The following is a 26,390-nucleotide window of genomic DNA, read 5'->3' as shown; positions in this document are numbered from 1 at the left end:
CAGCCCCTCCCCTACGCCCACTCCCCCCCTCTCGCGTTAGGGCCTTGACCCGGGAGTCGCAGTTGGTCATCATCTTCCCCCTCCTTCGTTCACCCTCTATTTATAGCGGCCCCCAGCATTTCCATCCCCCCCTTGCTTGTTGTCCAACTTCTCACAGAGCGGCCGGAGAGCAGGCGGTGGGACTCGGCTGAGGAGGTACCAGCACCCCATGCGCTTGGAATTCCTGCGCCCTCGACGCCCTGTCCCCAGACACGCTGGCACCACTGCCCCTACCTGCCCGGAGACCGGGTCTGAGCTGTGGCCCTCGCCCACCTTCCCGTTCCTCGTCCTAGCTCTTAGCTTCCGGGCGGGCGGAGCTGAAATCGTGGGACATGGGTACCTTGGATTGGCCTCCCCGCTCTATCCGTCGCCGCCCCTCAATCTGGGGGGCTAGGAAGAGAGCCAAAAAGTGGCCCTGGCAGAGCCAGGTCACAGTAGGGGGCGCCGTTGAGGTGGATAGGGGGGTCATTTTAGGCTTAAGGGAACCCCACGCACACCCCACTTCACGCGGCTCGGGGTTGTGGGGAGCACCCGGAGGAGAGCCTACGAGCATCTCGGCAGAGTGCCCCCTAGCCTCCCTCCCCTTCTCGCCCATCCTCCAGCGGCCCGGGCGAGGTAGCGGGCGTGTTTATGGGGGTCGGGGCGGATCTACAGGGAGATAGTCCAGGGGCGGGTCCGGGGCGGGTCTGTGGGGAACCGAAGCTAGGGCGGACCTAAGTCAAAGGCAAGTGAAGGTGGCAGCGACCGCGGCGGCTGCAGCAGGTAGGGGGAGGGGCAAGTGCCTCGCTGGGCTGGGAAGGTGCGGGCCGGGAGGGTGGGCACTGTGGTCCCGGTCCCGGGGCTGGGCTCCGGGGAAGCGGCTGGCCAAGAGAGGTTCTCCGCTGCTGCGCACAAAGGCGAAGGCGCTACAAAGTGCAGGACCTTTTTGGGGCACGCTTGAGATGGTGTCCAGAGTCCTGGGCGCTACGTGTTAGTCGTGCGAGGGTCTTGGTCCAGATGAGGACCAGCCGCCAGGGACTCACAGGGACAGGTTTCGGATTCTGGGAGCGGCCAGTCACAAGTCCTACCCATCCTTTCCCGGATGGCACATGAAGTCGGGGGAAGTCTGGAGTTTGCAGGACCGCCCTGTTTCCCCTTGGCTTTCTCTACTAGACCTCCAGTTAGACTGGGTGAAGGAGAGATATGAAGGCATGAAGCTTGTTTGTTTTTAAATGGTGGAGGAAAACGTCACTCTGTACTACCTACATATCCATTGAGAGCTGTCAAATCTGAGTGGCAGCAGACCGGGCAAGGTCACATGCTAGTGGCAGTAGGGTAGGACCCAGAGGTTCTGACACAATCCTGTCATGTCACCACTCCCTTCGCTCCATACCCTGCTCATTTGGACCTGCTTGTGTTGCCCCGCAGGCCCCTCCAGCTCGATTGATGGAAGTTTAGAGAGAACGTGTTTTCTGGACTCTGGAGATTAGGGAGGGTTAGTGACCTTAGGAGTCTGGGTCTTGGCCGTGGCGGTTTGTCCCTATTTTCCATGTCGTTCACCTTGTTCGCGTGTTTCCTCAGACCCCAGAGTCAGGACTAAGAACCCTGACCTCTAGTCTCACCGCAGCCGACCAATCGGAGCTTAGCAAATTGACCCCACCTACCCCAAGCCGCAGGCTTCATTCTTTGCAGGGCAGGTCTGTACAGGGGCTCTGCTGCTGTCTAGACCTCAGTGTTGATGTACGCCCAGTTACTTGTACTTGGAAGAGTTTTGAGTCGCCAGAGGAAGGGAGCCATTGGTTGGATTTTAGATATCTATGTCCCTCTGTTGAGTACTTCCGGTCGGTCATGGCCTTAGTCATTTTTAGCCCCTCCAGATGCTGACATTGGAGCTATAGTTGAAGGTCATAGAGCATTGTGAACTCTTACTGCTCTATCCCTTGGTGCACTTAGAGTGTACCCAATCAGGTAGCTCCAACAGGGAGTGTGGGGTGTCCCCTAAATGTAGCTTAAGAAGCGGGAGCCACATTGCTTCCCCACCCTGGTGTTTCCCCCAGGATAGGAGAAGGTATTGTGGGATATCAAGAGGAAGGGCCATCTGGAAATGTGTTAGAGGTAGAGGCGCCGAAGGGGGCTGGCAGTCTGAAGAGAATGATTCTGTCATCTTTTGCAGTCTTCCTAGTTAGTTACCCTAAAGGGATAAGGGAGCCAGAAAAACCTTCTATATCTGAGTTTTCAGCTCTGGGGTCCCTCTGCACCCTGCATTGACCTGACCTGAGAGTATAGAGAAGGAGGCTTGAGGCTGAGCAGCCTCACAGACCTACTGTTTTCTTTCCTTTCTTTTTTTTTTTTTTTTTTTTTTTTTTTTTTTTTTTTTTGAGACAGGGTTTCTCTGTGTAGCCCTGGCTGTCCTGGAACTCACACTGTAGATCAGGCTGGCCTTGAACTCACAGAGATCTGCCTGCCTCTGCCTTCTGAGTGGTGGGATTAAAGACATGCACCACCACTGCCTGGCTAGTTTATTGTTTTCTTACCCTGCCAGGCCACCATGGCAGAACTGCAGGAGGTTCAGATCACTGAGGAAAAGCCACTGTTGCCAGGACAAACGTCTGAAACTGCCAAGGTTAATGGTGACTTTTTGACTTCCCTGCCTCAATCCCATCCTCTGAAAAGTCCCCCTTGCCTCCCAGCTTCCTCAGGCCCGTGGCTCTCATTCTAATGCCCATCGCACCATTATCCATCTCCTCCCATCTCCTGTCCTAGACAGTGTAAAAGGGAGCCCAGACCTTGTCTTGTCACCACTAACCTTCATCCTCTCCTGTCTTGTTCTTGTCAATCTTTCTGTATCTGATCTCTGTTGGTCTCTCTTTGCCTACCTCTTTATGTCTCTCTCCATTTGTTACTCTTCGTGGTTGTGTGTCTCTGTGTGTGTCTCTCCAGGAGGCCGAGTTAGCTGCCCGAATCCTCCTGGACCAGGGACAGGTAACTGTGGGACAGTGCCGAGGGGAGGGAGGGTGAGGACATGCTCTTCTCTCCCCCAATATTGAGAGGGCCCCAATCTGACTCTTTACACTTTCCCCCCCATTAATTTTGGGTCTTTCATTGTTTCCTACTTTCTAATTCAATTCCATTGTCATACTTTCCTAAAACCGATTGATCCTGTTTTTAACCAACTGTTCACTTCTTCCTTTTGCCTTTCCCCCTTTTGAAAATTTTCAGTATATTTTTCTCCCTGAAGGTGACCTTTTTTCTTATAGACTCACTCTGTGGAGACACCTTATGGCTCTGTCACCTTTACCGTGTATGGCACCCCCAAACCCAAACGCCCGGCGATATTCACCTACCATGATGTAGGACTCAACTGTAAGACCTTCATTGCTTCTCCTACTTCTTTCTGGAAGGAGGCAGGGGAGGAGAAACCCCAATGTGTATGGGGTGGTCGTCACTATGATAAGGCAGGGAGCCCAGTGACACACCAGAAAGAATTTCTCCTCTAGTTTAGGTGGTACCAAAGCTAGGATGGGCTCTGGCCCAAGGATGCTTTTTACTTCTGATTTTGTTATTGGGGGGATGTGGATTCTCTTTAGATAAATCTTGCTTCCAGCCACTGTTTCAGTTCGGGGATATGCAAGAAATCATCCAGAACTTCGTGCGGGTTCATGTGGATGCCCCTGGAATGGAAGACGGGGCTCCAGTGTTCCCTTTGGGGTAAGACTTAGTTCCTTACCCCATTTTCATAAGCAGGTGTGAGGGGATGGTGGTGAAAGTGAAGGGTGCAGAGAAGGCTCTGGCACGGGATATGGAGGCATATGGGGGCAGATTGGTAACTTCAACACCTCTCTTCTAGGTACCAGTACCCGTCTCTGGACCAGCTCGCAGACATGATTCCTTGCATCCTGCAGTACTTAAAGTGAGAGGCTCCGGAGGAAAGGCAATGGGTTCAGGCAGGAGGCATACAGCAGGCGGGAGTCGATATCTAGAATATTAGTTGCTACTTCTGTAGTAAGTGATAATGGCTCACAGCAGGGACGCTTTTCTGATCTAGAAGTTAGGCAAAAAGAGGTTCAGGTGCTCTCCATTCTTGTCTTCCTGGGTCACATTTGGGAGCCAGGTGTGGAAGACAGTGGGGGATGGAGGATCAGTCTTACATGCGCCTCTGGCCTGTGGAGGAAGATGCTGATTTCTGGGTGTTCTCTCTCTCTTAGACTTACTTATTTTTATTTCATGTGTTATGAACATTTGCCTACATGTATGCATGCATGCCATATATATACCAGGTGCCCATGGGGTCCAGAAGAGGACGTTGGAATCCCTCAAACTTGAATTACAGATTTTTGTGAGCCACCATTAGGTGCTGGAAATCCAATGTGTGTCTTCCGAAAGTGTTCTTGACTGCTGAGTCATCTTGCTAGCCTGATTCCTGAGATCTTTTCTTAGCTTATGGGCACCCTGGCTCTCAGCAACTGTGGTTTACTTCCTTCCTTGTCTCCTCCATTCTTCCGTTTCACTAATATCACATCTGTTTCATATTTTGCTGTAAGGTCCATAGTTTCCATTCCTCTGTGGAACCAGGACTCAGAACAAGTTTGAACTTGTTTCTGAGAGTTGAGAATGAATAAGCTATGTGGGAAGGAAGAGATGTGTGTTTCTTTTCAAGACACTAGTTCTCAGAGAGAAAGTACAGACAGGCCTTCCATTTACATGCCGGAAGGAAAGGTCTTTGCTGTCCCCTTTGGTGGCTGTGACCCCATGAAAGATGGTGAGGAGTTTGAAGAGATTAGGTTGTGACAGATTTTGATTGCCAGAGCCTGTGACACTTACATTTCCCTTTTACAGTTTCTCTACAATAATTGGAGTTGGTGTTGGAGCTGGAGCCTACATTCTGTCACGATATGCTGTAAGAAGCAAAAACAGATAGACTGGGGAATGGAGGTACCCCACATTAGGTAGACTATTGTAGGCATGATCCACAATTCCTGTAATCCCAGTATTTTGGAAGGAAATAGGGAGCAGGGTAGGAAGTATAGGTCATATAGGAGTCTGGGGGTAGGTGAGGCTCAGTGAGGCAGAGTGGCTACTTCTGATCTCCTTTCTGTCATCCCTTAGTTGACCCACCCAGACACAGTTGAAGGCCTTGTTCTCATCAACATTGATCCCAATGCCAAGGGCTGGATGGATTGGGCAGCCCACAAGGTTTGGAGAGGCTTGAGTTCTGACATCTAGGGTGGGGACTGCCCTTGGATGGGGGCACAGTGGGGCACAGGAATGAAGCTGTGTTGCTTCACCTGGGTCCCTTCCCCCACAATATCTTGAACTTGTTTGTCTGCCCTTGCAGTTAACAGGCCTTACCTCTTCCATTCCGGAGATGATTCTTGGGCATCTTTTCAGTCAGGTAAGTGGTTGTGGAAGGTGGAAGAAGATGAGGTAACCAGCAGAGATTTGAATTCTTTGGGGTGACTTTCTTAGCTGGGATAGAATCTAGGGTGTGAAAACAGTTTTAGCCATTGTTGGCCCCCTCTTCCAACCCTACTTTATTTCTTCTGCACTTCAGGAAGAGCTTTCTGGAAATTCAGAATTAATACAAAAGTATAGAAATATCATCACACATGCACCGAACCTGGAGAACATTGAACTGTATTGGAACAGTTACAACAAGTGAGTGGGTTGTATGCACATGGAGAGAGTGCTGTGTGCAGCGTGCACGTGTGCAGGGTTCTGAATGCAGCTTTAGGACAGGAGTAAGGAGATCTCTCATTCTTCTTAATTTTATTTTATGTGCATTGGTGTGAGGGTATCAGATTCCCTGGAACAGAGTTACAGACAGATGTGAACTGCCAGAATGGGTGCTGGGAATTGAAGCTAGGCCCTCTGGAAGGGCAGCCAAAGCTGTTAACCTCTGAGCCATCTCTCCAGCCCTGGATCTCTCGTTCTTGTACCCTTCCTCACCCTTAGGGCATAAGTGATTATCGGTGGTATTTTTGACATGAGCCTGCCATCTTCTGTCTCTCCCACCCCCCCACCCCCAGCCCCTTTAACCACAGGGGATCAAACCCAGTGCCATATAGATGCTAAGCAGGTATTCTACCACCAAGCTGCAACTCCAGCCCTTGGTATTTACTTTTCATCACCAATAGTTGACTATAAAAAAGGGAGATGGCTTCCTATGGAGAAGGTAGTGTATCTAGATAGACAGCATTGCCTGTTAAAAACAACTTCTCTTTGAACCCTCTCTAGCCGCCGAGACCTGAACTTTGAGCGAGGTGGTGAGATGACCCTCAAGTAAGATGTTGGTAGATACAGCTTTGCCCTGTTCCTGGACTGTCCCTTGGTACCAGCACCCTTTAGCCTTTGTAGTGAACTTACCTGTCTCTAACTCCATTCTGTGTATCAGGTTGCCCCCCTTTGGGCCTTCCCCTTTTGGTCCTCTTGCTGAGTCAGCAGGAGAGGGAGGCTGGTTCCTCCTTGGAGTCAGACATTTCTCTAACTGCTCTCCTGGGGAGTGGTGGAGGAGGGAGTGCAGGGCTCACTGCCTTCTCCCTGACCCTCTAGGTGCCCTGTGATGCTGGTGGTCGGAGACCAAGCGCCTCATGAAGATGCTGTGGTTAGTAGTGACGTTCGGGGTAGGGAGGGAATGTTGGTGTCATAAGTGGATCTTGCCAAGGGGCAAACTCTGGGACAGGTGGAACAACTTTAGGAATTTTTATTTCTATTAAGAAGTCATTGGGTAGCTGACAAGGAAGGGGGAAAGAACAGGCTCCCTTGGAGGGGAAGTGCTGTGGGGAGGGCGAGCTCATTCATTCAGCCTCCTATTTACTCCAGGTGGAATGTAACTCAAAACTGGACCCCACACAGACCTCCTTCCTCAAGGTCAGCTGTCCTCCTCCAAGCCTTGCTTGCTTCCGGGCCCCTTATTCAGGACCCCCTATCCAGGACCATGCATACTCTAAACTCCAGTGTTTAAGCCTTGTGGGTTCATTATGGGTCACCAAAGAAAAGAACCAAGTAAGGAAGGTGGTGGGAAAGAACCCTTTCCTCTGCCTGGGTCATCTGATGTGCCCATCTGTCCTTCTTTCTGGGTGCTTTTTCCGGAACAGATGGCTGACTCTGGAGGTCAGCCACAGCTGACTCAGGTGAGTGCCCTGCCGACCATGGGAGGGGGAAGTGGGATGAATTATTAGTGTCACTTATCTGTGCCCTTTGCCACTGCTGTGGCCTTGGGCTTTCACAGTGTCTAACCATATCTCTCCTGCCTCCCCTCTCTCCTTGTAACATGCCCACAGCCAGGCAAGCTGACTGAGGCTTTCAAGTACTTCCTGCAAGGCATGGGATACAGTGAGTATTGGGACAGAGGCCACTATGAAGGGAATGGACTGTCATTATGAGGGCCGGCCTATTTTAGGTGGACTCTTAGATTCATACTTCTTACAAGTCAAGCTCACTGGCTCTCTGGCCCCAGTTACCCCTTTTGTCTTCACCTAGGTACCCCTTGAAGTTACCAGCCCTCTTCCCCAAAATCTCTGACGGCTGGGCTGTCCTTCTGTTTCCACAGTGGCCTCATCCTGCATGACTCGCCTATCTCGGTCTCGTACGGCATCTCTGACCAGTGCAGCCTCCATTGATGGCGGTCGGTCCCGCTCCCGCACCCTGTCACAGAGTAGCGAGTCTGGGACTCTCCCATCTGGACCGCCGGGGCACACCATGGAAGTCTCCTGTTGAATGACTCACATTGCCCTGGTGTGGAACCCAGCCCCACCTCCCACAGCACTAACCTGAGAGGTGTGTCAGGGCATTGGGCCAGAGTAAACAAAGAAAAGGGGCAGATCGTGCAGGGAGATGACCTTGATCTTTAATTGCTACCCTAACCTTGACCTTTAACCTGTGATTTCCTCTAGCTCCTAGGAGAGATGTCCTAATATCTCTTAGAGATCCAGGCCCCCTGAATTATCTCCTCTCCCATTTTGTTGTTGAGAAGTCATTGTGTCTTCTCTCCCTGGCCTAGGTGTCTGTAGGTGAGGAATAAGAAGCTGTTACAGCTACCTTGGGGCCTCCATCACTCCCTCTCTTTATCCCATATTTGCAAGGGTAGGAGAGTCGGGTGTGTGTGTGTGTGTGTGTGTGTGTGTGTGTGTGTAGGGGTGGGAGATGGGGAGCTCCATTCCCCAAAGCTGATAGTGGCTTTGCCTTGACTTTTCAAGCCTCTAAAGGCATTGAGCCTAAATGAATGTCTATCAGGGAGGCTCGCTGGTAGGTCAGTGATCCTTAAAATGTGACACAAGTATCCAGCATGTAAACAGACAGTTAGAATGGGAAATGGTGGGCAGCGAATATAAGAATGGTAGAAGGGTTGGAGCTGGGGCAGTAGTGTGGGGCCTGGGCCATTTGGCTGCACTAACTTTGGTAGCTGTCAGTGTGCACCTAGAGTGGAACTAGGGGAGAGAGCTTAGGTCAGACTGCTTGGGACTTGGTGTAAGGGTGGGAAGGGCTACCTCGGGCTCTGACCATACTGTCATGTGTAGAGCGTGACCTCTTGTCTCCCATGTCTGCTGTGACAATAAACTATAGAGGAAACTGAGCACTGCTATTAATCGTGATCTGAATGCTCAAACCCTTCCCCTTTCCTGTCCTCTTCTTGCTCCTCTTAAAGTGCTGTGACCTGGGAGATGGCTTGTGGAGTACAAACACTTCATAGAATGTGATCGTTGGGTCCAAGAAAACAGTATTGTTCTTTCTATTAATCATATTTTTAAGCTTGGGAAAGAGCACTGTTGAAGATGGCTCAGTGGTTAAGAGCACTGGTTACTCTTCCAGAGGACCTGGGTTCACTTTCCAGCACCTACATGGCAGCTCACAACCACCTGCAATTCTAGTTTCAAGGCATCTAACTCTCTCTTAGCCTCCAAGGACACTAGGAGTCAAGAAAGTTCCAGCAAAAAGGAACTTCCTTTGAGAATTTTATTCACTGATGGACTCTAGGGGAGCTGGTAGCTAAATTGTGCATAATTCTCCAAGAACCTGTTAAAGAAATGTGAGTAACAAACAATGGAGATTGGGATGTCTTGAAGCTGTTGTAGATTGATTCTTGGGCTCTTGAGGCAAAAGGAGGAGGGGCTACGCAGACGGCTCAGTCCTTGTTCAATCATGAAGACCTGTGTTCAGATCCCTAGCACACTTGTTAAAAGCTGGGTTTGGCTGTGCACCTGTGATCCCGGTGCTGGAAGGTGGAGACAGGAGAACAGTAGTTGCTCACTACCTGGCCTGTCTAGCCAATCACTGGGCACCAGTGTCAGTTGGGACTAGTATTGTAAGAACTTTCTTCCTGAGGGTTTGGAACTAAGCAGTGTCTAGCCCCTCCTCATGAGGGCCTAATGACAAACCAGAGTTCATCCTGGGATGACCTGGGAAAGACAGGCACACTGGAAGATGCAGCCCACGTCAGTGATGACTCCCCATTGCTGTTCAGGTGGAGGTCACTCAGTCTTCCCCAGGCTGTACTGTAGCAACCTCATGGAATGAGTGCAGAAATGGTTGGGAGAAGTCGCTGGCTTCTCAGGTGGGGTCCAGCGACCCTGCGTCCTTCTTATAATCAACAGGATCTTTTGCAAACATGACAACGGCTACTATTTGATTTAGAGGGTTATACTGGACAACACTCAATCTCAAAAAATTAGGTATAGAGTGAAGGAGGGACACACTCAAAGTCCCCTCTGGCTTTCACATGTGGGTGTACATACACATACACTTAAACGCTTAGGAGCGCGCGCACACACACACACACACACACACACACACACACACACACACACGAGAAAGCTTTATAGAAGTGTCGGAACAATGTGGATAGAAAATTATGGGGTTATTAAAGTTTGCTTTATGGAAACCTCAATTGTACCATTTCCTCAATGACATTAAGTGGCAGACTGAAGCCACTTGGCATCAAAAGCTCACATTCAGACATGAAAGTGACAGATTTATGTCCTTGATGCTGATGGTTTTTCCATTTCTTTCTTGTGCTGGGGATTGAACCAAAACGTGTACATGCTCTGTTATTGAGCTACGGTCTTAGGCCTCATCCCATTTAGATGTTGTAGGCCATTGTTGGGAGAGGGTGTTAGCGGGTTAGAGTTAGCTGTTGGATGGGTATTGGGTCAGGAAACAAAGATTGCTGAAATGCCACAATGAAGAAAAACAAAGCATGGCTATAATCACTGGGATCATTTAGCAAAACATGAGGAAAAAGCGAAAAACTAAGGCCTCAACCAGCCATTACTGGTGCAGCTACTGTTGTGTATTATGGAAGGGAGGTTAGATCTTTCTTAGTACCCGCCTACAAAGGTCATTAGAAAAATTTTTACAACTGGAGACAAATTTTATTAAATGCACTGTATTTGGATACAAACTATTGGAGTTTTTGTTCCAGAAATCTAAGGTAGGAGAAAAGATGTTTTGCGGGAACTGGGGGGGGGGGGAGGTTGTGGTGGGGGGTGGGGTGGAGTAGCATCTGCTGTCCTAGATTGACCCTATTTTTTGGCTCTACATATCCTACTTCACCCATGGAGACACAGTGCCCCCCTGTGGTCAGCAGGATCCTTCATCCCTTTACCTGGACCCTGGGTTTCCTGGTCTTACAGGCCCATTGTTCTTCACTGTGGAACATAAGGCTGTCCTGAAATCAAGGCCCTGCTAAGAACTCAGAAGCTCCGTGTGTGCACAGAACAAAGCCATAATTCCCTGCTTACTCTCTCCTCTTTAGGTTTAGGATTTCTGTTTGAATGTCATTTTATTCCCAAGGAATGAGTGTACTCCAGACTTTAGGGGCCAGTTAAGTAAGAGACTACTCAATGGGAATGAGAGAAATCAGAACAGTGAAAAAGAGCCTCACAGTTCAATAAAAAAAAAAAAAAACAAAAAAAACAGGGCAGGGCAGTAGCACACACCTTTATTTAATCCCAGTGTTCAGGAGGCAGAGGCAGGTGGATCTCTGAGTTCAAGGCCAGCCTGGTCTACAGAATGAGCTCCAGGACAAAGAAACCAATCAATTAACCAAACAAACAAACAAAAACAAAACTCCACCAAACCCCCCCCCCCCCCCAAAAAAAAAAAAAAAAAAAAAAAACAAAACCAAAAAATACCCTGGATCTCATAGAAATTTTTCAAGTAACAATTGGGAACTTCATAAGGATATTTTGGCCTGCCCAATATATACATCTGTATATGTGGTGATGGTCTCATAGGTCCTTTTCCTTACAGACACCAGAGCTTTCTTGGTTTGTATAGCACACTCTCAAATGTTTTGCAACAATAAAACATACAAACAAAAATCACCTAATGTATGTTTTTCAGAACATATCCCCATCTTTAAGCAATATATCACTATACCAACAAAGCTGGGCCGTGGTGCACGCCTTTGATCCTAACACTCAGGAGGTAGAGGCAGGCGGATCTTTGTGAGTTCAAAGCCAGCCTGGTTTACAAAGCTGCACAAAGAAACCCTGCTCCAATAAATAAATAAATGGTTATACCAACAAAATAGTGACATTACAGCAGGCAAGGTAGAAGTAAAAATATGGTCTATTGAGGTTAATAAGGATCAGGAGAAACAAATAGGCTGAAAGGGGAAATATGGGAGTGGGAGACATCACTTTAAAAAAGAGATTTAGGAATAACTGGAAAAGACTTCTGACCTGAGGCTCAGGGTTTGGTGAGGAAATATGGTACCCAGAGCCATGTAGCTTATATTTACCAGATCTCTCTGCCAGCAGACTCTAATGATGAGTCCATGGGAAATGTAGGGCACACTCTGTGTTTGACATATGACAAGGGAGAGTCACTAAGAACACAAACCAAAAACCTATTCTCTAGCTAGGATTTTGTAAGCATCCCCACAGATTGCCCCTCTCAAGTGCTAATGGCAATGCACTCTCCTCAGGTCAGCTAGGGAACTAGAGGGTGTCCACACACACACATCCCATAAATTCTGGAAGGGAGTATTTTCTGTAGTGAGGGAGGCAAGATACTCCAAAACTTCTTCAGGGAAGGACCAAGCGGCACAGGCTACCCCAGCAGAGTGATTATGGGGTTTTAGCTCATCCCTCTCTCTCTGTGGCTTTGGGGATCAAACCCAGGCCCTTATGCACACCGGGTAAGCATCTGTCAAACATGTTGATTCCTGAGGACCTGCCCTGTCCCAGTAAATTCTCTGAACTACAGTTTCTCTTGTGTTCTTCACAAACTATCTTCTTGTGACTACAACATCTCAACCAAACCAAACCTATCTACACCCCCCCCCCCAGCCTCAAAGCAAAGGAGAGGCAGGAACACCCCCAGAAAGGTCCCTTCAGAAGACAGCTTATTGGTAGAAGAAATAGAAAGCTGATCCTTTACAGGAGGTCTGTTGGAAGTCTAATTCTTGAGTTTCCTTCCTAGGTATACACAAAATATATGAGGGAGTGACTGTGAGAGATGGGGAAGGTGACAGGTGTTAACTAAAGTTCCTAGAAAGAAGTTTACACACTGAACATTCTCTGAGGGTGATGGGCTGATTAAACTTAAATGGTTGTCAAGTTGGAATGTTGCAGGTCTGGTGCTTAATCGCAGTCTATCTTCAGCTATCTTTAGCCACTTAAATAGCCATTCATGACCTGCCTTTGTGTCTGACTTGACATCTTTCTGACTACTAGATAATATCTTTTAGGATGATTTAATAGATTAGCTTTTATTAACCCTGAAAACTAAGAATGTCATCAAACAGCATCTGATGCCTTTGAAGCTTTGATCTTTGACTTTGTCCTATTATTATTAAAAAAACAAAACAAAACAATGATGAATGCTAGGCTTGGTTTTTCACACCTTTAATTCCAGTATTTGGGAGGCAGAGGCAGATGGATGGATGTCTTTTGAGTTTGAGGCCAGCCTCGTCTATACAGTGAGTTCCAGTCTAGTAAAGGTTATGTAAAGAGTCTCTGACTCAAAAATGAACAAATAAAAAACAATCCAAACCAAAACCAAAACCCGCAAAACAAAACAAAAACCAACTGACCCAAACAAAAGCAACTATGAACTTCACAAAGCTGTCACCATGGTGGAACATGGAATGTGGAGCAACCTTGACCTTTTCTGGGTCACAGCCACTCCTATGTGGCCCCAGAGAAAACTTCCTGTGTTTTTACATCATCACAGGAAGATGTGATGTGAAAATTGTCACACATTCCTGATTATCCCACTAGCCTGGATCACCTTTCTTCATGTTTTCCAGTCTCATCGTTCTGGCCATCTGCTTACGGCTGCCCCAGCCGGTCCCAGCTGCCTCCCTTCTTTCCCACCATGGTTCTTAGGCCAGTTCCAGTTCCTATTCCATGTTGTTTTCATTTGTGTTTCTGAAAGCAGTCTGTCCTTCTTCTGGTTCAGACGCTCTCCCTGGTGTTCTCCAGATGTTGCCACCTTCTAGCTTTTTGTCTGCTCTTGACAATATTCTCCAAACTCAACACACATCTGGCCCCGGGTGGTAAGAATTTGGGGAAAAAGAAGGAAATAGATATGGGGAGCAAAGAAAGTGTTGGTGGCTTTGGGGAGGAAGTCAAAGGAGAGTCCAGAGTTCCTGGGATGGACAAGGACAGAGTTCACGACTCAACAGCGGCTTGAGGTACCAAACTCTACCTCGTCTGCCTCAAATGCTGATGGCACCAGTGATCCAGAAATATGGGGAGAGGCACAGCAGGCCAGGGTGCTCCTCCTTCAGTTCCTTTCATAGTTAGACACGCTTCTGTGATAGGGACAATTCCCTAGCTTCCATACAACCACAGCTCTTTCAATTCACCCTGCCAAAGTTCTGACAAGATCATATTAATGTAAGCATAGCAGGGCATGGATGACGTACAGGACAGCTCTGTGCCCAGGTGGCTTGACCAGTCCACAGAACCCGACAAGCCATTTGTAGCCTCCAGCTTCTGTTTGGTTTTGCTCAATAAGCATTAGCAAATCAGAGCAAGAAAATAAGATTATCTTAGCACCTTCCTTGTTGGGTCCCTGTAGATCAAGGACAGAGCTCTCTGGGCCGGTCCTTTCTAGTTTCTACTAACAGCAAGCTGATTACTCAGCCCCTGGGTATTGCACGTTCCTTGCTTTGTCTGCACCCTGCCCACACACACCTTCCTGAATACCCTCCCATTCATGTTTCCCCAGTTATGCTGTACACTCTCTGAGCTGATCTGAGATTCTAACATACAGGGTGAACAAGGGTGTTGGGAAGGGAAAACAAAGAAGGAAAGACTCTTTACGGAGCTTTTCATACAGTTATAGGAAAGTGACTTTAGAGGCCCTGTTGGATAACTGATCAAACTAACTTCTGAATGCCAGTTTTCTTAGGTTATTACAGGGATAACGTCACTGCCACAGTTGTGCAAGTGAGGTGTGTGTGTACAAACAGCAGCACAGCACCTGTCACACTGCAGGTGTCCCCGCCGGAGCCAGTGCTATCGGTAACCCCAGGTTCTCCGGCGCACCTTACTTCCTGCATCTAATGCTGAGAAGCGCAACACGACAGTGCTCCAGGGGAGGGCATTTCTCCTCCCCCACTCCTGTTTCTGCCCACTGCGGCTTTCTCACCATTCCCTGTTGTGAGACCTGACTTAGATTTCTTACTTTTCCAGGAAGGGAATATGGCGGGAAGGAGACAAAGACTGAGGCAAGAACCATTCAGGAGTTTGTTCATGTTAAAGCTGTTTGGGTTATCACACTGAAAATCACAAGAAGGGGCACACTGGTGAGGGCGAGTGAGCTCCAGGGCGCATCTTTCCTCTATTTTTTCACCAAGTGTGAGATGCTCCAACTAGGCAAGGGCAGGGGAGCAGTTACCCTGTCCCTCCTCAATTCCACCAGAGCTGTCCTTAGTAGCGGTTGGTCCGGCAGGCGGAAGGGAAGTCATTAGGTGGTTACACCTCAGAGTACTCACCGGAGGTATTTATCTGGCGCTGGCTCCCCTCTACAAACACTGGGTTTTAATCCTTCAGCCTGTGGTAGCCAGAAAGAGAAGCCCAAAGGGTAGCAATGGTGTCCCCGAGGCTGCACCAGACTTAGTGTGAAATGGCAGGTTCTGAGAGTGGGGTGAGGTAGTTAGTGAAGGAAAAAGATCTAGCCCTGGTTTCTGTTATTAAATGTCCTTCTCCTTCCAAATGGTGCTCTATTTCTCAGCTCCTGAGGGTCAGGCAACAAAGGGTTGTCTATGTCTGGCGGAATGGCCCGAACCTCTAAAATGACTACGATCCCAATTCCAGCCACACCCCCTTTTCCTCATCAGAGACATAAATTACAATGTGGTTGAAGGGAAAGGGTCAAATGGGTATTCTATTACACATACTAGCAATTCTGGAGTGATGGTCTTGATACCAATTTTCTAGTTAAACAGACACTTAAAACATCCTTTCTAAGTCTTGAACAAGAAAATCTGGGATAGTCTGTGCCCAGTAAATGCTTAGTCTCACTGAAAAAAAAAAAAAATGTCTGAGGGCCAAAGTCATTTAGGGGGTGTCCTCAGGAGCAGCCATCCTAGACAGGTCCATCAGTGCAGTGAGGAATCGCTCAGGCCCACAAGGCAATAAGAGCCATGAAGGCAAAACCAGCAGCCACACAGCCATACTTGGCCAGAGGGGCCTCAGGACAGGCCAGCTCCCGTGGCAAAATTTCTAGAAAGGTGACATACAGGAATGTGCCAGCTGATATTCCCTCTAATATAGCCTGGGCTAATCCCTGCCCTGGTCCTGAGGCACCTCCAGCCACAGTCAGCCCTAGGGCTAGGCCCACAGGAGACATGAGTGCTAATAACAGTATGCAGAGTGTGGCCCACCGTGACCCAGTGCTAATCTTCAGCAGCCGCAGGCCTACACTGAACACCATAAGCCCCTTGTGAGCCAGAACAGCAACACAGAGCTGTACAGTGGCTGCCACTGTTGACTGCAGTCCCACAGCTAGACCTTCGAACACGGAGTGAAAGGACAGTGACAGCAGAAGGATGAGGGTGCGTAGGGGACCCTGTGGGCGTGAGGGCACAGGGGGGTGCTTGTGGAATTCGAAGGCATGAGTCCCTCCCCATTCCTCTTCCTGCACTGTTGACTCTCCAGCATCCCCATGACAGTACTGCAATGCCAGCGACTCCAGAAGGAAGACAAAGAAAAAGCCCAGGGAGATGATGAGCTCTCCATAGGGATACTCCACCTAGGAACAGAAAAGGGCCAGAAGTCAGGAAGGGAAGGAGACAGCACACTGGATGGGCACGGGACCAGGAGACAAAAGAGGGGATGAGGCTGCGTAGGCATGCAGAAGTGAGAAACGAGAGGGGCTGAGGGTCAAAATGCCACTTGGGTTAGAAATAAAAAGGCTCGCTGGGCGGCAGTGGCACATGCCTTTAATCCCAGCACTTGGGAGGCAGACGCAGGTGGATCTCTGTGAGTTCAAGACCAACCTGGTCTACAAGAGCTAGTTCCAGGACAGGCTCCGAAGCCACAGAGAGACCCTGTCTCCTGTCTCGAAAAACCAAAGGAATAAATACATAAATAAATAGGCTCCAAGGTAGGAAGGACAGAATAAGGCAAGAAATTTTCTGAGGACCCACAAACAAAGGGTTAGGCTGGCACCTTCCGAGGAGAGATTCCCTGGTACTCCTCACATATCAGAGGGCATGGAGACCCTGCTTGTCTTCACTCTGCAGACAGGCAGGCGCTAATAGCAGATACTTACGTAGCTGGAAGCAGCATCCTGAGAAGAGTTTCCCTTACTTCCTGTACTATTCTAGGGAGACAGAAACAGAGATTAACCAAGTCTGGGGCAGCCCTACCTAGCTCCTGTCTTGGCCTTTCAGCAATCAAATTTTCCGTGGACGCCCAACCTGACCACCTTCCACAGCAGCTGTCCCACACACCCTGTGTTCAGCGGCTGTCCCACTATCTTCCCCAGCTTCTGGTTATCATTCGGACCCCAAAGCCCTGTCACTCGATTTCTCTGCTACCCACCTGCACCATGAATTTCTGAATTTCTGATTCAATTTCCCCCAGAGCTTCAGCAGTCATATGCATCAACCCTGCTCCCAGAAAGACACCGGCAGAGACGCAGCCCAGGAGGCTGAGAACTCTGTAGTGATGGCCTAAGAAGAAAGCAAAAGTTATTCTCCATTCAGCAATGAGATAAATGGGAATGAATGAAGAGCAACAGAAGGCACCCAATGTCTTTGGGGCACATGTGAACCCAAGCCAGATGTCAGGAAAGGTCTGAGATAAGCCTTGGTATAAAGGTATAAAGGACGGAGTCGTGCTGTACCTGTAGCTGCATCTATCTGGAACCATTTGAAGTAGATGGGAGCAAGGCCACAGCCCAGTGTGAGAACCAGAAGGGCAAGCAGGCAGCCAATTTTCACTCCTAGCAGTACCTCCATCTTTGGGGTGTAGGATGAGCGGCAGCCTCAGAATGACAAATGCAGCCTGTCGCAGTTGAGGTGTCCAAAGTGGAGTGTTTCTTTGGGTGAATTCCAGGAGACTGCTGATGTCCTCTTCGTTCTGGAAGGTCGGGGCTTACAAAGCCCTGCCTGCCGCATAGCTGACTAGGGCTCAACCCCAGCCACCAGCCCTCCCACTATCTGGAGGCCCCTCCCCTGCCACACGCCTTCCTGAGCTTCCAAACCAGAAACTCCAGACTCCCTGCCAGGGTATAGCTCAGTGAAGTTTTCTCTTCAATGCTGTGACTAATCCAAGAGCTCTGAGGAATCTTAGTTCATGTCTGGGGTTGATCTAACCTCAAATGGGACAATCTATGGTAGTTACGTCCTAGATAATTCATATGTGGGGTAATTTGGTCCTACCACAGTCAGGACATTTAATCTAACCCTTCCACACTCTACCCTATCCCAAGTCTTGCAGGTAGCTATGCTGATACTTGAACTGAGCCCTTTCAGAGAGGATTTGGGGCCACTTGAGGGTAGAGGGGGTGGGGCTGAGCAAAGGGCTGCTATTCTTCTGTGGGAATTAGCAAGTGAAGGGATTCCCCTTTCCTCTAATTCCAGGAAAATAGCTCCAGGCATGGAAATTTCCAGGCGGGAGTGGAGATTGCTAGTATTACAACATAGATACTGTCACTTTTCTGTTTTTTCTTTTTGAGACAGGGTCTCATTGTATAGCCCTGACTAGCCTGGAACTATATAGACCAGGAAGACATTGATAAACCCACAGAGATTCACCTGCCTGTTTCTCCAGTTCTGTGATTAAAAGCATGGGCCACTATGCCCCACCTGTCACTTCTGACTGTGCCATTTCTGCAATGAAGCCCCACCAGTGAAACTGTCACTTGTTTTTTCTCTTACACTTCTCTTTCCCTAAAGTTTAAAGAAACCCACAAAGTTCAAACAAACAAAAAAGCCCAGGCAGAGCAGCTTCTTCCCTTTGGTCAAGATAAGCTGTGCATGCCCCTTTTGCTGTTCCTATAATTAGCAACTGTTAACCTTGTCATTTTTGTCATACAGGACAATTTACAAACTTGATGTGCAGAACCTCACATTGCTCAATGGTCCACCAGATGTCCATCAGTGCCAAGAAATCTAAGAACTCTGGTTCTTATCAAAACCTGTGAAATCACCAGCTTGCCCCCTTCCTTTTATAGCTCATAATTATGGCAGAGAGAGTGGCCCTGCCTTCCTCACCCACCCTCCTGACTGTTTTGGGGTTTGTTAGCATTTCTGCTGAGGACTGGGGTTGTTCTGGAAAGGAAACAGGAAGATGGAAGCAATCTAAAGGAACAGAAGCATTCTGACCAGATCTAGATGAGGGTGGAGATAGAAGGCTTAGTTCTCAAGGGACTGACCTTGAGGAAAAGGAGGCAAACTCCAGGGAGGGCTACCTTGTAAAGAAGTCAGCTAACTACTAGTTCCCACTTATGAGGCCCACATAACCACGGGTTGAGACCTGCTGAGCCAGTTCTCACAGGGCCTGAGGTGTCTTACCCCACCACCTGAGCCATCTTTCAAGGAAGTGTCTCTGGCAGAAGCTGAGCTCTCAGCAGTCTCTTCATTATAGGTAGACCAGGACAACTGACTCCTGTATCTTTAAAGAGTCATAAAATTCACTTCTGTTCTTAAAATATTTATTATTAAAATTTCAAACAACTACATGCACAGGGGTACCAGCACTCTCTTCCTGGACACCAGGTAGCTTTGGCCTTGGCAGGTGTGATGGCAGGAAATACTGGTTACACATCCTTGTCAACTCTCGGTGGGTTCTTCAACAGGGGACAGAGGAACCGCAGATGGGTCAATCACAGGTAAAAGGTCTCCCCAGGAGCTGACTCGGGCACAGCGATACAAATCCCTAGGGCATGCATGGGAAAGAGCCATTAACATGGGCTGCAGGTTCTTGTTACATTTTCCCAACCAGTCACATTTCCTATACCTGCCATGCCGACGGGCTGTAACCACAGCGTGCTGCATGTTCCCATCTGGACAACAGAGGTGACAATGCACATGGCGAGGTCGTTTAAGGACAGGCTGAGTGATACGGGGCCAGCGATTAGTCTCCTTTGGTGACCCCCTGGCAAGGATTACTACAGAGAATGTTTCCTCTTTCGGCTTCTTATTCTAAAAGAATATGGGGACTGTTTAGAGGAAACAAATCTCTTAGCACCCTTCCCCTTACATGCATCCTTTCTCATATTCTAGAAATCACATAGAGCTCCAGGAATTTTCCAGTTCTTCCCACCTCTCTCTCTATACACACACACACACACACACACACACGCACGCACGCACGCACGCACGCACGCACGCACGCACGCACGCACGCACGCACGCACGCACGCACATACCCCATCCATCCATCCATCCATCCATCCATCCATCCATCCATCCATCCATCCATCCTGTTTTCCCAGGCTATTTCTCCTTGTTGCAATACTCTTGAGAATACATACCCAGCTGAAGGGGATAGGATGGTAAGCCTGGGAGAAGCTACAGGCCAAGGACTTGGAGGCTGTCAGCTGAGGACAAGGAAGCTCGTGGGGACACTGCAAATACACAGAAGGCCCATCAATGGTGCTGGGGCTGTGCAAAAGGCCCTTCTGGTAAAGGTGCTCGCTATACAACCTAATGGCCCGAATTAGATGCCCTAAATTCCACAGAGAAAGAGAGAGCAGACTCCTCAAAGCTGTCCTCTGATCTCTCCAAGCACGCTGAAGCATGTACACATGCACACACATATTCATCATACATACAGTGAAAAGTAAAATAAATTTAAGAGTACCTAGAAATAAAGACTTTAAAGGTAAAAGTTTAAGAGTCGACAGAAGCACAGCAGCATGGGGCTGGGAAAGCATGGCGGTCACTGGAAAGGAGTGAGGCCGAGTGTCACCCTCTTGCGCTTCTGACTACATGACAGAACAGAGGGAGTGGTACTTACTGGGGCAAAGACAAAGCCAGGCTGAAGGTCAGGGGACTTCTCTTTTTCCTGCAATCAAGGAAATACAGCTGACCCTGTGGGATCTATCTTCATAATCCAAACTCTGCACATGGGGAACTGAGAAGTCAGGATAATGCTAACACTGACAAACCACGTTCATGGAGCTGGCTACAGCTCTCATGTGCCAAACAACGGCAGAAAGGCAGGGACTTGGCACTTGGTACTGCATTCTCCCACCAGCAACCTCCACTCAAAAAACCCTTTCTCACATAATTAAATTTAGGATTCTATATTGTCTCACACGGTTTCATTGTGACAAAGTCCTTGGGTCAGCAACACCTTCCATCAGGTGTCAGCAAAGTAGCTTTTGAAAGGAGCGAGCAACACCCATGTCTGAGGTGAGTGGCATCACAGACATGAATATGCATTGCTCCCAGGGCAACAGGTACTGTGCTGGGTTTGACCTAGAAACTCTCATTTGCCAACTACTTTCCTGTTTCATGAGTCACCATTACAACATGTGACAGTCACCAGCTCCAAGGCAGGAACAGTAACTTATGACAGAAAGATGGAGGACTGAGGACAAGGAGCCTCACCTGGAGGACCAGGTTCCTGGCATCCATAAGAAGACGGTGCCCAGCTTTTGTTCCGTTCTCCACCAACACCTGTTTACAAACAGAGGAAGTAAGCAGGTGCTCTGATGCCCTGTCAGGGCACCGGCAGGGAGGTGGGCATTGTGTGAAGGAGATGGACACCCCAAGGAAGTGCAGAGAGCTATAAAAGAGAAGAACGCTGCGTGATAAGGAGAGGACAAGACAATGAACCACAACGATGCTTTAAAACTTGAGGGGGAAAGGATTTCGACTCACCAGAAAATGGCTTGTCTTCCGCCACAAGTTCTGAACTACCTCAACTCGATCAGCCTTGCTGGGTAGTTCACTGAGGGCGAAGGCTGACACAACCACATCAAACTGGACCTGAGGACCAAGACAAGGGACACAACAGACCTGACAACAAATTCCTAGCCTCTAAATCCTCCTGACCCCAAGACATCTCATTATGTAACCTAGGTTGGACCTGAACAAATGGTAATCCTCCTGCCTCAGCTCCTGAGTCCTGAGATTAAGGGTGTGTGCCACGATGCCTAGGTTTTAAATGTCTTCTATTGCTTCTTTTGGCTTCTAATACACAATGGTGGGTCTCAAGGCTGAAACCACAGCTGCCCATCTGCCACACTATATCTGAGAACAGCTTACTTGCTACTTGCCTTGGGTGATACAGGTAGATACTGTCTGAAAAAGACACCTGGGATACAGGGCTCCCCTGATTCTGAACCACCTATGGAAGAAAGATGCGACAGCTGAGAGTGAACATGCGCTTTATAGCTAGACGTTTACACTCAACTAAGAGACATGCCTCAGATAACACCAGCTGAGAGGTGCAGGACTGTAAGGGAATATTAAAGAGGTGGCCTACTAACCCCATCCAACCAGAGTCCCACAAAAGCCTCCAACACTGTTTCACTGTAATACTGGAAAAAACCCAGATTACCTTAATTTATAACTTTCTCCTCTACGTCCCAATAAAATGCTTTCCCAACTCCTTCAACTTTTGGAAATCCCTGGATTAGAGCTTGGTCTCACCTTTCAGTAGCTTTTCAGCCAAACCCAACATGGCAGCTGAACTGTCCACACACACATATTCACGGAGGCTCTGGCCCCAAGTACTGTGAGCAGCCCTGAGATGGCAAGATGAAAACCACCAATTTTTATGACACATGATCATTCCTTTTATTTACTTATTTATTTATTATGTGTACCTACATGCTAGAAGAGGGTACCAAATGTTACCATAGATGGTTATGAGCTAACTTATGGTTGCTGGGAATCGAACTCAGAACCCCTGGAAGAGCAGCCAGTGCTCTTAACCTCTGAGTACCCAAGGTTGTTCTGTCAAGACCCACCTGCTCTCAATCCCACCCCTGGGGAATCAGGGCATTAAAACAGATAAGTTAACAGTGTTATTTTATGTTCTTAGTGCATTTACAACTTCTGAAATAAAAGGCAGATGACTCAAAAAACTGATTATCTATTCCTACACTAAACTGCTTTCTCTTTTAACCCAAGTACTGAGCCTTTTTCATGTGGGCTGCTTTGAATCTGACCCTAACACAAATACATTCTTCTGCCTTGCCTAATCCAAGGGCAACAACATTTTAGGTCTAATTTTCTTGTTCTCCGGTATCCCAGTTTCTTGATACTGCAGTGGTATAGGAAATCTGACTCTCTAGAATTAGAACTGACATGATTAATGGTTAATTAAGAAAGTTACTTACCAGGCAACAGAGCCAGTGCCAGATCCAAAGTCCATCAACGTTTGTGGCTGGAACTCTGGAACTCGAGCCTGGATCTGAAGAAAATACAGGACACCCAGAGAGCTAAGTTAGCACTGAGAGCCTTAGTGAAGGTTAGGGACCGTGACAGAGGTGGGGCATGAATGCATTGTAAGATTCAATAAAGATACTTTGAGACAGGAGACATCTCAGTGATGCTAAACCTTTTTCAGGTTACAGAATTTTTGCAAAGGAGAAATAGGATAATTAATGTGTTCATAACATTCCAAGAACTCCTATCACAAAAGACTAATTTACAGATAATAAAACCAATGATAAAAAGATCAGGTGGGAACATGAGAGACTCACCTCATGGAACACCCTGAAAACTGCTGCAAAACCACCATCCAATCTTGCCGCCATATATATCAGACTCAGTTCTTCATTATAACTGCGAACAAACAAACAAATATATAAATCATAAAAATCAATCATCCCCACTAGGAAATAAAGTCAGTCCCACAGTGATCTTGAATGTTTAGGAAATGAAAATTTTGGAGAGGACTCTACTGGGTTTCCCTTTCCAATATAAAACAGTTCAGGGAGCATCCTCAAACATAGAGGTGGCTAATTCTCTCAGGTCTCCTCAAATTTAAAGTTTCTTCTCTATAACTGTCTGTCAAGCCCTTACCTGAGCTTCTGCCAATGGTAGGTAGTCCTGCGCAGGGCATGCAGTACCGCCCCACGAAGTTTTTCCTCTGTCTGAGTTGAGTCTAGGGTGAGAAGGGCTGGAGGTGAGGACCAGGGAGAACTGGTCAGATCCAATGTGGTACACTGCCCACCTGAGAAAATGCTCCAGGTTCAAGAGACGACAAACCCACAGAAGCCTCATGAGACAGTAAATGACCACTGTTCCAGAGTGGACTGAATAGTATCCTGCCTTTAATAGTACCTTTGTCAACTTAACCTATACAAGTTTTGCTTCAGAGTAAACAGAAGTCTGACAAAAATTAATTTCTTTTAACATTTTTTTTTATTGCGTGTGTATAGGTCTGAGTCAATTTTCACCTTCAACCATTTGGTAGAAGGTCATCAGGTTGGGTGGCTAGTGCTTTTACTCTGTGCCATCTCTCCTGCCCATGTGATAAAAATTTAAAAGCTAGAATAAAGGCATTTTTTATGCAGACATTTTCTCTTCCCTTACACTTAGGAGTGAGACATCTTTAATATTCCAATACACAGGGGCTTGGAATCTAAGTCTCATGAGTGTGTTGAGCTCAGCACCACGTAGTGAAATTCTACACTCACTGCAGTGGCTTGACTGAGAACAGCCATCCCCCACCTCATGGATTTAAGCTTGGTCATCAGAGAATGGCACTGTTTGATAGGATTAGGAGAGGCAGCCTTTTTGGAGGTAGTGTATCACTGCAGGTAGGCTTCCTGTTGCCCATAGATCCAGATGCTGGAATCTGAGTTACTTCTCCAGCACCACGTCCACATGTTGTCATGCTCCTCGACTTGCTGGCCATAAACTAAACGTCTGAAACTGTAAGCTAGTCCCAGTTAAAATGCTTTCTTTTGTAAGAGTCCCCATTGTTATGGTGTCTTTTCATAGCAATAGAACACTACTCTGAACCAGGTATGGTGGCACATGCAGGGAATACAAAAATAAGGAATAAATTTGCAATATGAAGGTTACAAATTTCAAAATAATCTAAAATTAATCATTTTCTACTCTTGAAGTGGATTTCAGTACTTACTAGCCAGCCACCCACACAGGCAACATACAGTCATAATCTACCAGACTTGAAGAAGTAGGAAAAAAAAAATCAAGAAAACAAAACCCCCAAATATTTGAATTTCTGACCTTTATCCAATCTCCAAAGGCAACCTCTGGCACAATCTACCTTCTAGTAGAGCATCAGGTAACAACTGCTGTTACTACAACATCAAATAAGAAACCGCAGCATTTATCTGAGAGATTTGTTAATCCTTGCTCCTAACTTCTCACTGCCATTTCAATGTGGTTTACTTTCAGTCTTAAATCCTACCTTGGCTTTCCAGGAACTTTTTCTCAAGATCCGCAGCCCGTCTTTGCAACTCCTCCGGCTCTACGGGCAAATGTCGGCTCCAGAGATAGTTGGTGAGTGCCTGCACTTGCTTCTCTACACTGCGGAAGGGTCTCTCTGTAGCCACAGATAGAAAGTCACATCACTATGTGCTGGCCTCGTTTGTTTCCTTGGTTTTCACATCCCGCAGTTTCTCACCAAGAAGCAATAACTGCGCTGCATTAGCCAGTGCTTGCGGTAGGCGCACGTGTGGAAGACGCAGGATTCCGGGATGCTTACGGTGGGGCTTCTTCCCCAGAAAATCGGAATTGTTGTCTACCTGGGATACACCGGGCACAAGGGCGGCGAATGCCTGCAGACCGCGAAAGAAACGGAAAGGTTGCAGGTGCATGCCGCGGGAGGCATCACCGAGAGACGTCCCTGGAAACCCAGCTCTTTGCCAGCAGAGGAAGGATGCACTTACTCGGCACTGGGGTCCTCGAAGGCTGCGGCACGGTCTGCACCATGTCAGCAGACGTTTCACCTCCTTGGCGGTAGCCATGGCGCCGGGAAAAACCGGAAACGGAAGTGCAAGTGTCTGTGACCTTTCAGCCCAAGTAGCTAAAAGCATCTTCCGTGGAACTTCGACCCGGACGGTGTCAACTAATGAGAAGAGGGGGTATTTGCTAGTAGCCAATAAGCGATCTCTATGTACATCTTTTTGCGACGGAAGCCGTACGTGGGAGGGGCTTAGTTACTAGAAGGGGCGTGGTCTCAAACCTGCGGGCCTGGGGGCGGAGACCAGCGGGGCAGGGGAGGGTTTGGGGGCGGGGAGCAACGGGGCAGAGGCCTGGGCAGGGGCAGGGCGGGGCTGAGAGTTGGGTGGGCAGGTGAAGGCAGAACGTGTGACGGCTTCTTTTGTCTTCTTTGGCGCTAGAGAATTGGGGGCCTTCCCTAGTTTCCCCGTATAAAACGGGAGAATCCCGTAACAAAAATCAGATTTAGGTGACCAATGAAATTTACGTGTAATGAAAGCTAATAATTATTATACTAAGCAGTTTAATAAATATAAAGCCTAGTTATTTACTTTTTCTTCCATTTGTTAGTTGTCTTTCTGAGTATGCTCCAGGTTTTCGGTTAAGAACTTCCACATAGACACCGAATTCCTACAAACCTGTTATTAACCTAGTTTTTCATGTGGTTAAATGCGTACAAATCGCGAACTTATTAGGTGACAGCTGAGTTAAACGCTAGGCGACTGAAAGTCCGAGGAATGTAAATGAGGAGTTTTATGCTAAATGTTCCAAAGTGCTAACGTGTGGCAACAAAAAGGCCTCAGGGTGCTTTAATTCCTGGCAGCCGCTTTTTATACAGTTGTGGTTTAACCTCGTGGCGGTAGAAGCGTATCCTGCATAACCATCAGTCTAGATAGAATAATTACAGGACCACATATAGGCAACTAACTGTATTACCTGGATACTGAGATGTCTGGTGTGTATTTGGGTAGTAGAGATTCGACTTTATCAAATGAATCTCCGGAGAGTGTGGGTGGCAGCTGTGGAAATGCGC

General features: G+C 47.9%; 3 protein-coding genes across 10 annotated transcripts; 1 reads left to right on the top strand and 2 right to left on the bottom strand.

Annotated features, from left to right (window-relative positions):
• Positions 1 to 40: 40 nt before the first annotated feature.
• On the top strand, positions 41 to 8,590 carry Ndrg2 (NDRG family member 2). Of its 8 annotated transcripts, none has more exons than XM_051176790.1 (16): positions 41 to 195; positions 2,561 to 2,641; positions 2,959 to 3,000; positions 3,276 to 3,381; positions 3,606 to 3,726; positions 3,866 to 3,928; positions 4,855 to 4,915; positions 5,125 to 5,211; positions 5,354 to 5,410; positions 5,570 to 5,673; positions 6,253 to 6,297; positions 6,568 to 6,619; positions 6,838 to 6,885; positions 7,113 to 7,148; positions 7,299 to 7,350; positions 7,568 to 8,590. In XM_051176790.1, the coding sequence occupies exons 2-16, from the start codon at positions 2,567 to 2,569 to the stop codon at positions 7,732 to 7,734; spliced, it is 1,116 nt and encodes a 371-aa protein (XP_051032747.1). In that variant the 5' UTR covers positions 41 to 195; positions 2,561 to 2,566; the 3' UTR covers positions 7,735 to 8,590. The 8 variants fall into 8 exon arrangements, with proteins under 8 accessions (XP_051032747.1, XP_051032751.1, XP_051032754.1 ...); XM_051176791.1 differs by lacking the exon at positions 41 to 195 and adding an exon at positions 632 to 654; XM_051176792.1 differs by lacking the exon at positions 41 to 195 and adding an exon at positions 672 to 801.
• A 6,691-nt stretch (positions 8,591 to 15,281) lies between these two features.
• Slc39a2 (solute carrier family 39 member 2) lies at positions 15,282 to 18,133 on the bottom strand. The gene is made up of 4 exons (XM_051176789.1): positions 17,323 to 18,133; positions 17,019 to 17,149; positions 16,747 to 16,797; positions 15,282 to 16,224 (listed from the first exon to the last, which is right to left on the bottom strand). The coding sequence occupies exons 1-4, from the start codon at positions 17,435 to 17,437 to the stop codon at positions 15,592 to 15,594; spliced, it is 930 nt and encodes a 309-aa protein (XP_051032746.1). The 5' UTR covers positions 17,438 to 18,133; the 3' UTR covers positions 15,282 to 15,591.
• A 984-nt stretch (positions 18,134 to 19,117) lies between these two features.
• Positions 19,118 to 25,493, bottom strand: Mettl17 (methyltransferase like 17). Its single transcript, XM_051176787.1, has 14 exons — positions 25,306 to 25,493; positions 25,041 to 25,194; positions 24,825 to 24,959; positions 23,465 to 23,546; positions 23,143 to 23,224; positions 22,777 to 22,850; positions 22,085 to 22,179; positions 21,709 to 21,779; positions 21,311 to 21,418; positions 21,038 to 21,106; positions 20,442 to 20,489; positions 19,957 to 20,049; positions 19,440 to 19,624; positions 19,118 to 19,358 (listed from the first exon to the last, which is right to left on the bottom strand). The coding sequence occupies exons 1-14, from the start codon at positions 25,450 to 25,452 to the stop codon at positions 19,253 to 19,255; spliced, it is 1,449 nt and encodes a 482-aa protein (XP_051032744.1). The 5' UTR covers positions 25,453 to 25,493; the 3' UTR covers positions 19,118 to 19,252.
• Positions 25,494 to 26,390: the final 897 nt, after the last annotated feature.

Source organism: Phodopus roborovskii, unplaced genomic scaffold (assembly GCF_943737965.1).
Source record: "Phodopus roborovskii unplaced genomic scaffold, PHOROB, whole genome shotgun sequence".
NCBI lineage: Eukaryota > Metazoa > Chordata > Mammalia > Rodentia > Cricetidae > Phodopus > Phodopus roborovskii.
This window is presented reverse-complemented; position numbering and strand designations above follow the sequence as displayed.

Bases quoted from the DNA above. Each gene is read 5' to 3' on its own strand.
- Ndrg2 (XM_051176790.1), top strand. From the start codon at position 2,567: ATGGCAGAACTGCAGGAGGTTCAGATCACTGAGGAAAAGCCACTGTTG. The intron at 4,916-5,124 runs GTAAGAAGCAAA...GTCATCCCTTAG, and splicing joins ACATTCTGTCACGATATGCT to TTGACCCACCCAGACACAGT. The intron at 7,351-7,567 runs GTGAGTATTGGG...CTGTTTCCACAG, and splicing joins CCTGCAAGGCATGGGATACA to TGGCCTCATCCTGCATGACT.
- Slc39a2 (XM_051176789.1), bottom strand. From the start codon at position 17,437: ATGGAGGTACTGCTAGGAGTGAAAATTGGCTGCCTGCTTGCCCTTCTG. The intron at 17,150-17,322 runs GTACAGCACGAC...CTTTCTTCTTAG, and splicing joins CCAGATAGATGCAGCTACAG to GCCATCACTACAGAGTTCTC. The intron at 16,798-17,018 runs GTGGGTAGCAGA...CTGTCTCCCTAG, and splicing joins TTCAGAAATTCATGGTGCAG to AATAGTACAGGAAGTAAGGG.
- Mettl17 (XM_051176787.1), bottom strand. From the start codon at position 25,452: ATGCTTTTAGCTACTTGGGCTGAAAGGTCACAGACACTTGCACTTCCG. The intron at 22,180-22,776 runs GTAAGTAACTTT...TTGCCATCTCAG, and splicing joins GGCACTGGCTCTGTTGCCTG to GGCTGCTCACAGTACTTGGG. The intron at 20,050-20,441 runs GTAAGTACCACT...GTGTATTTGCAG, and splicing joins CTGGCTTTGTCTTTGCCCCA to TGTCCCCACGAGCTTCCTTG.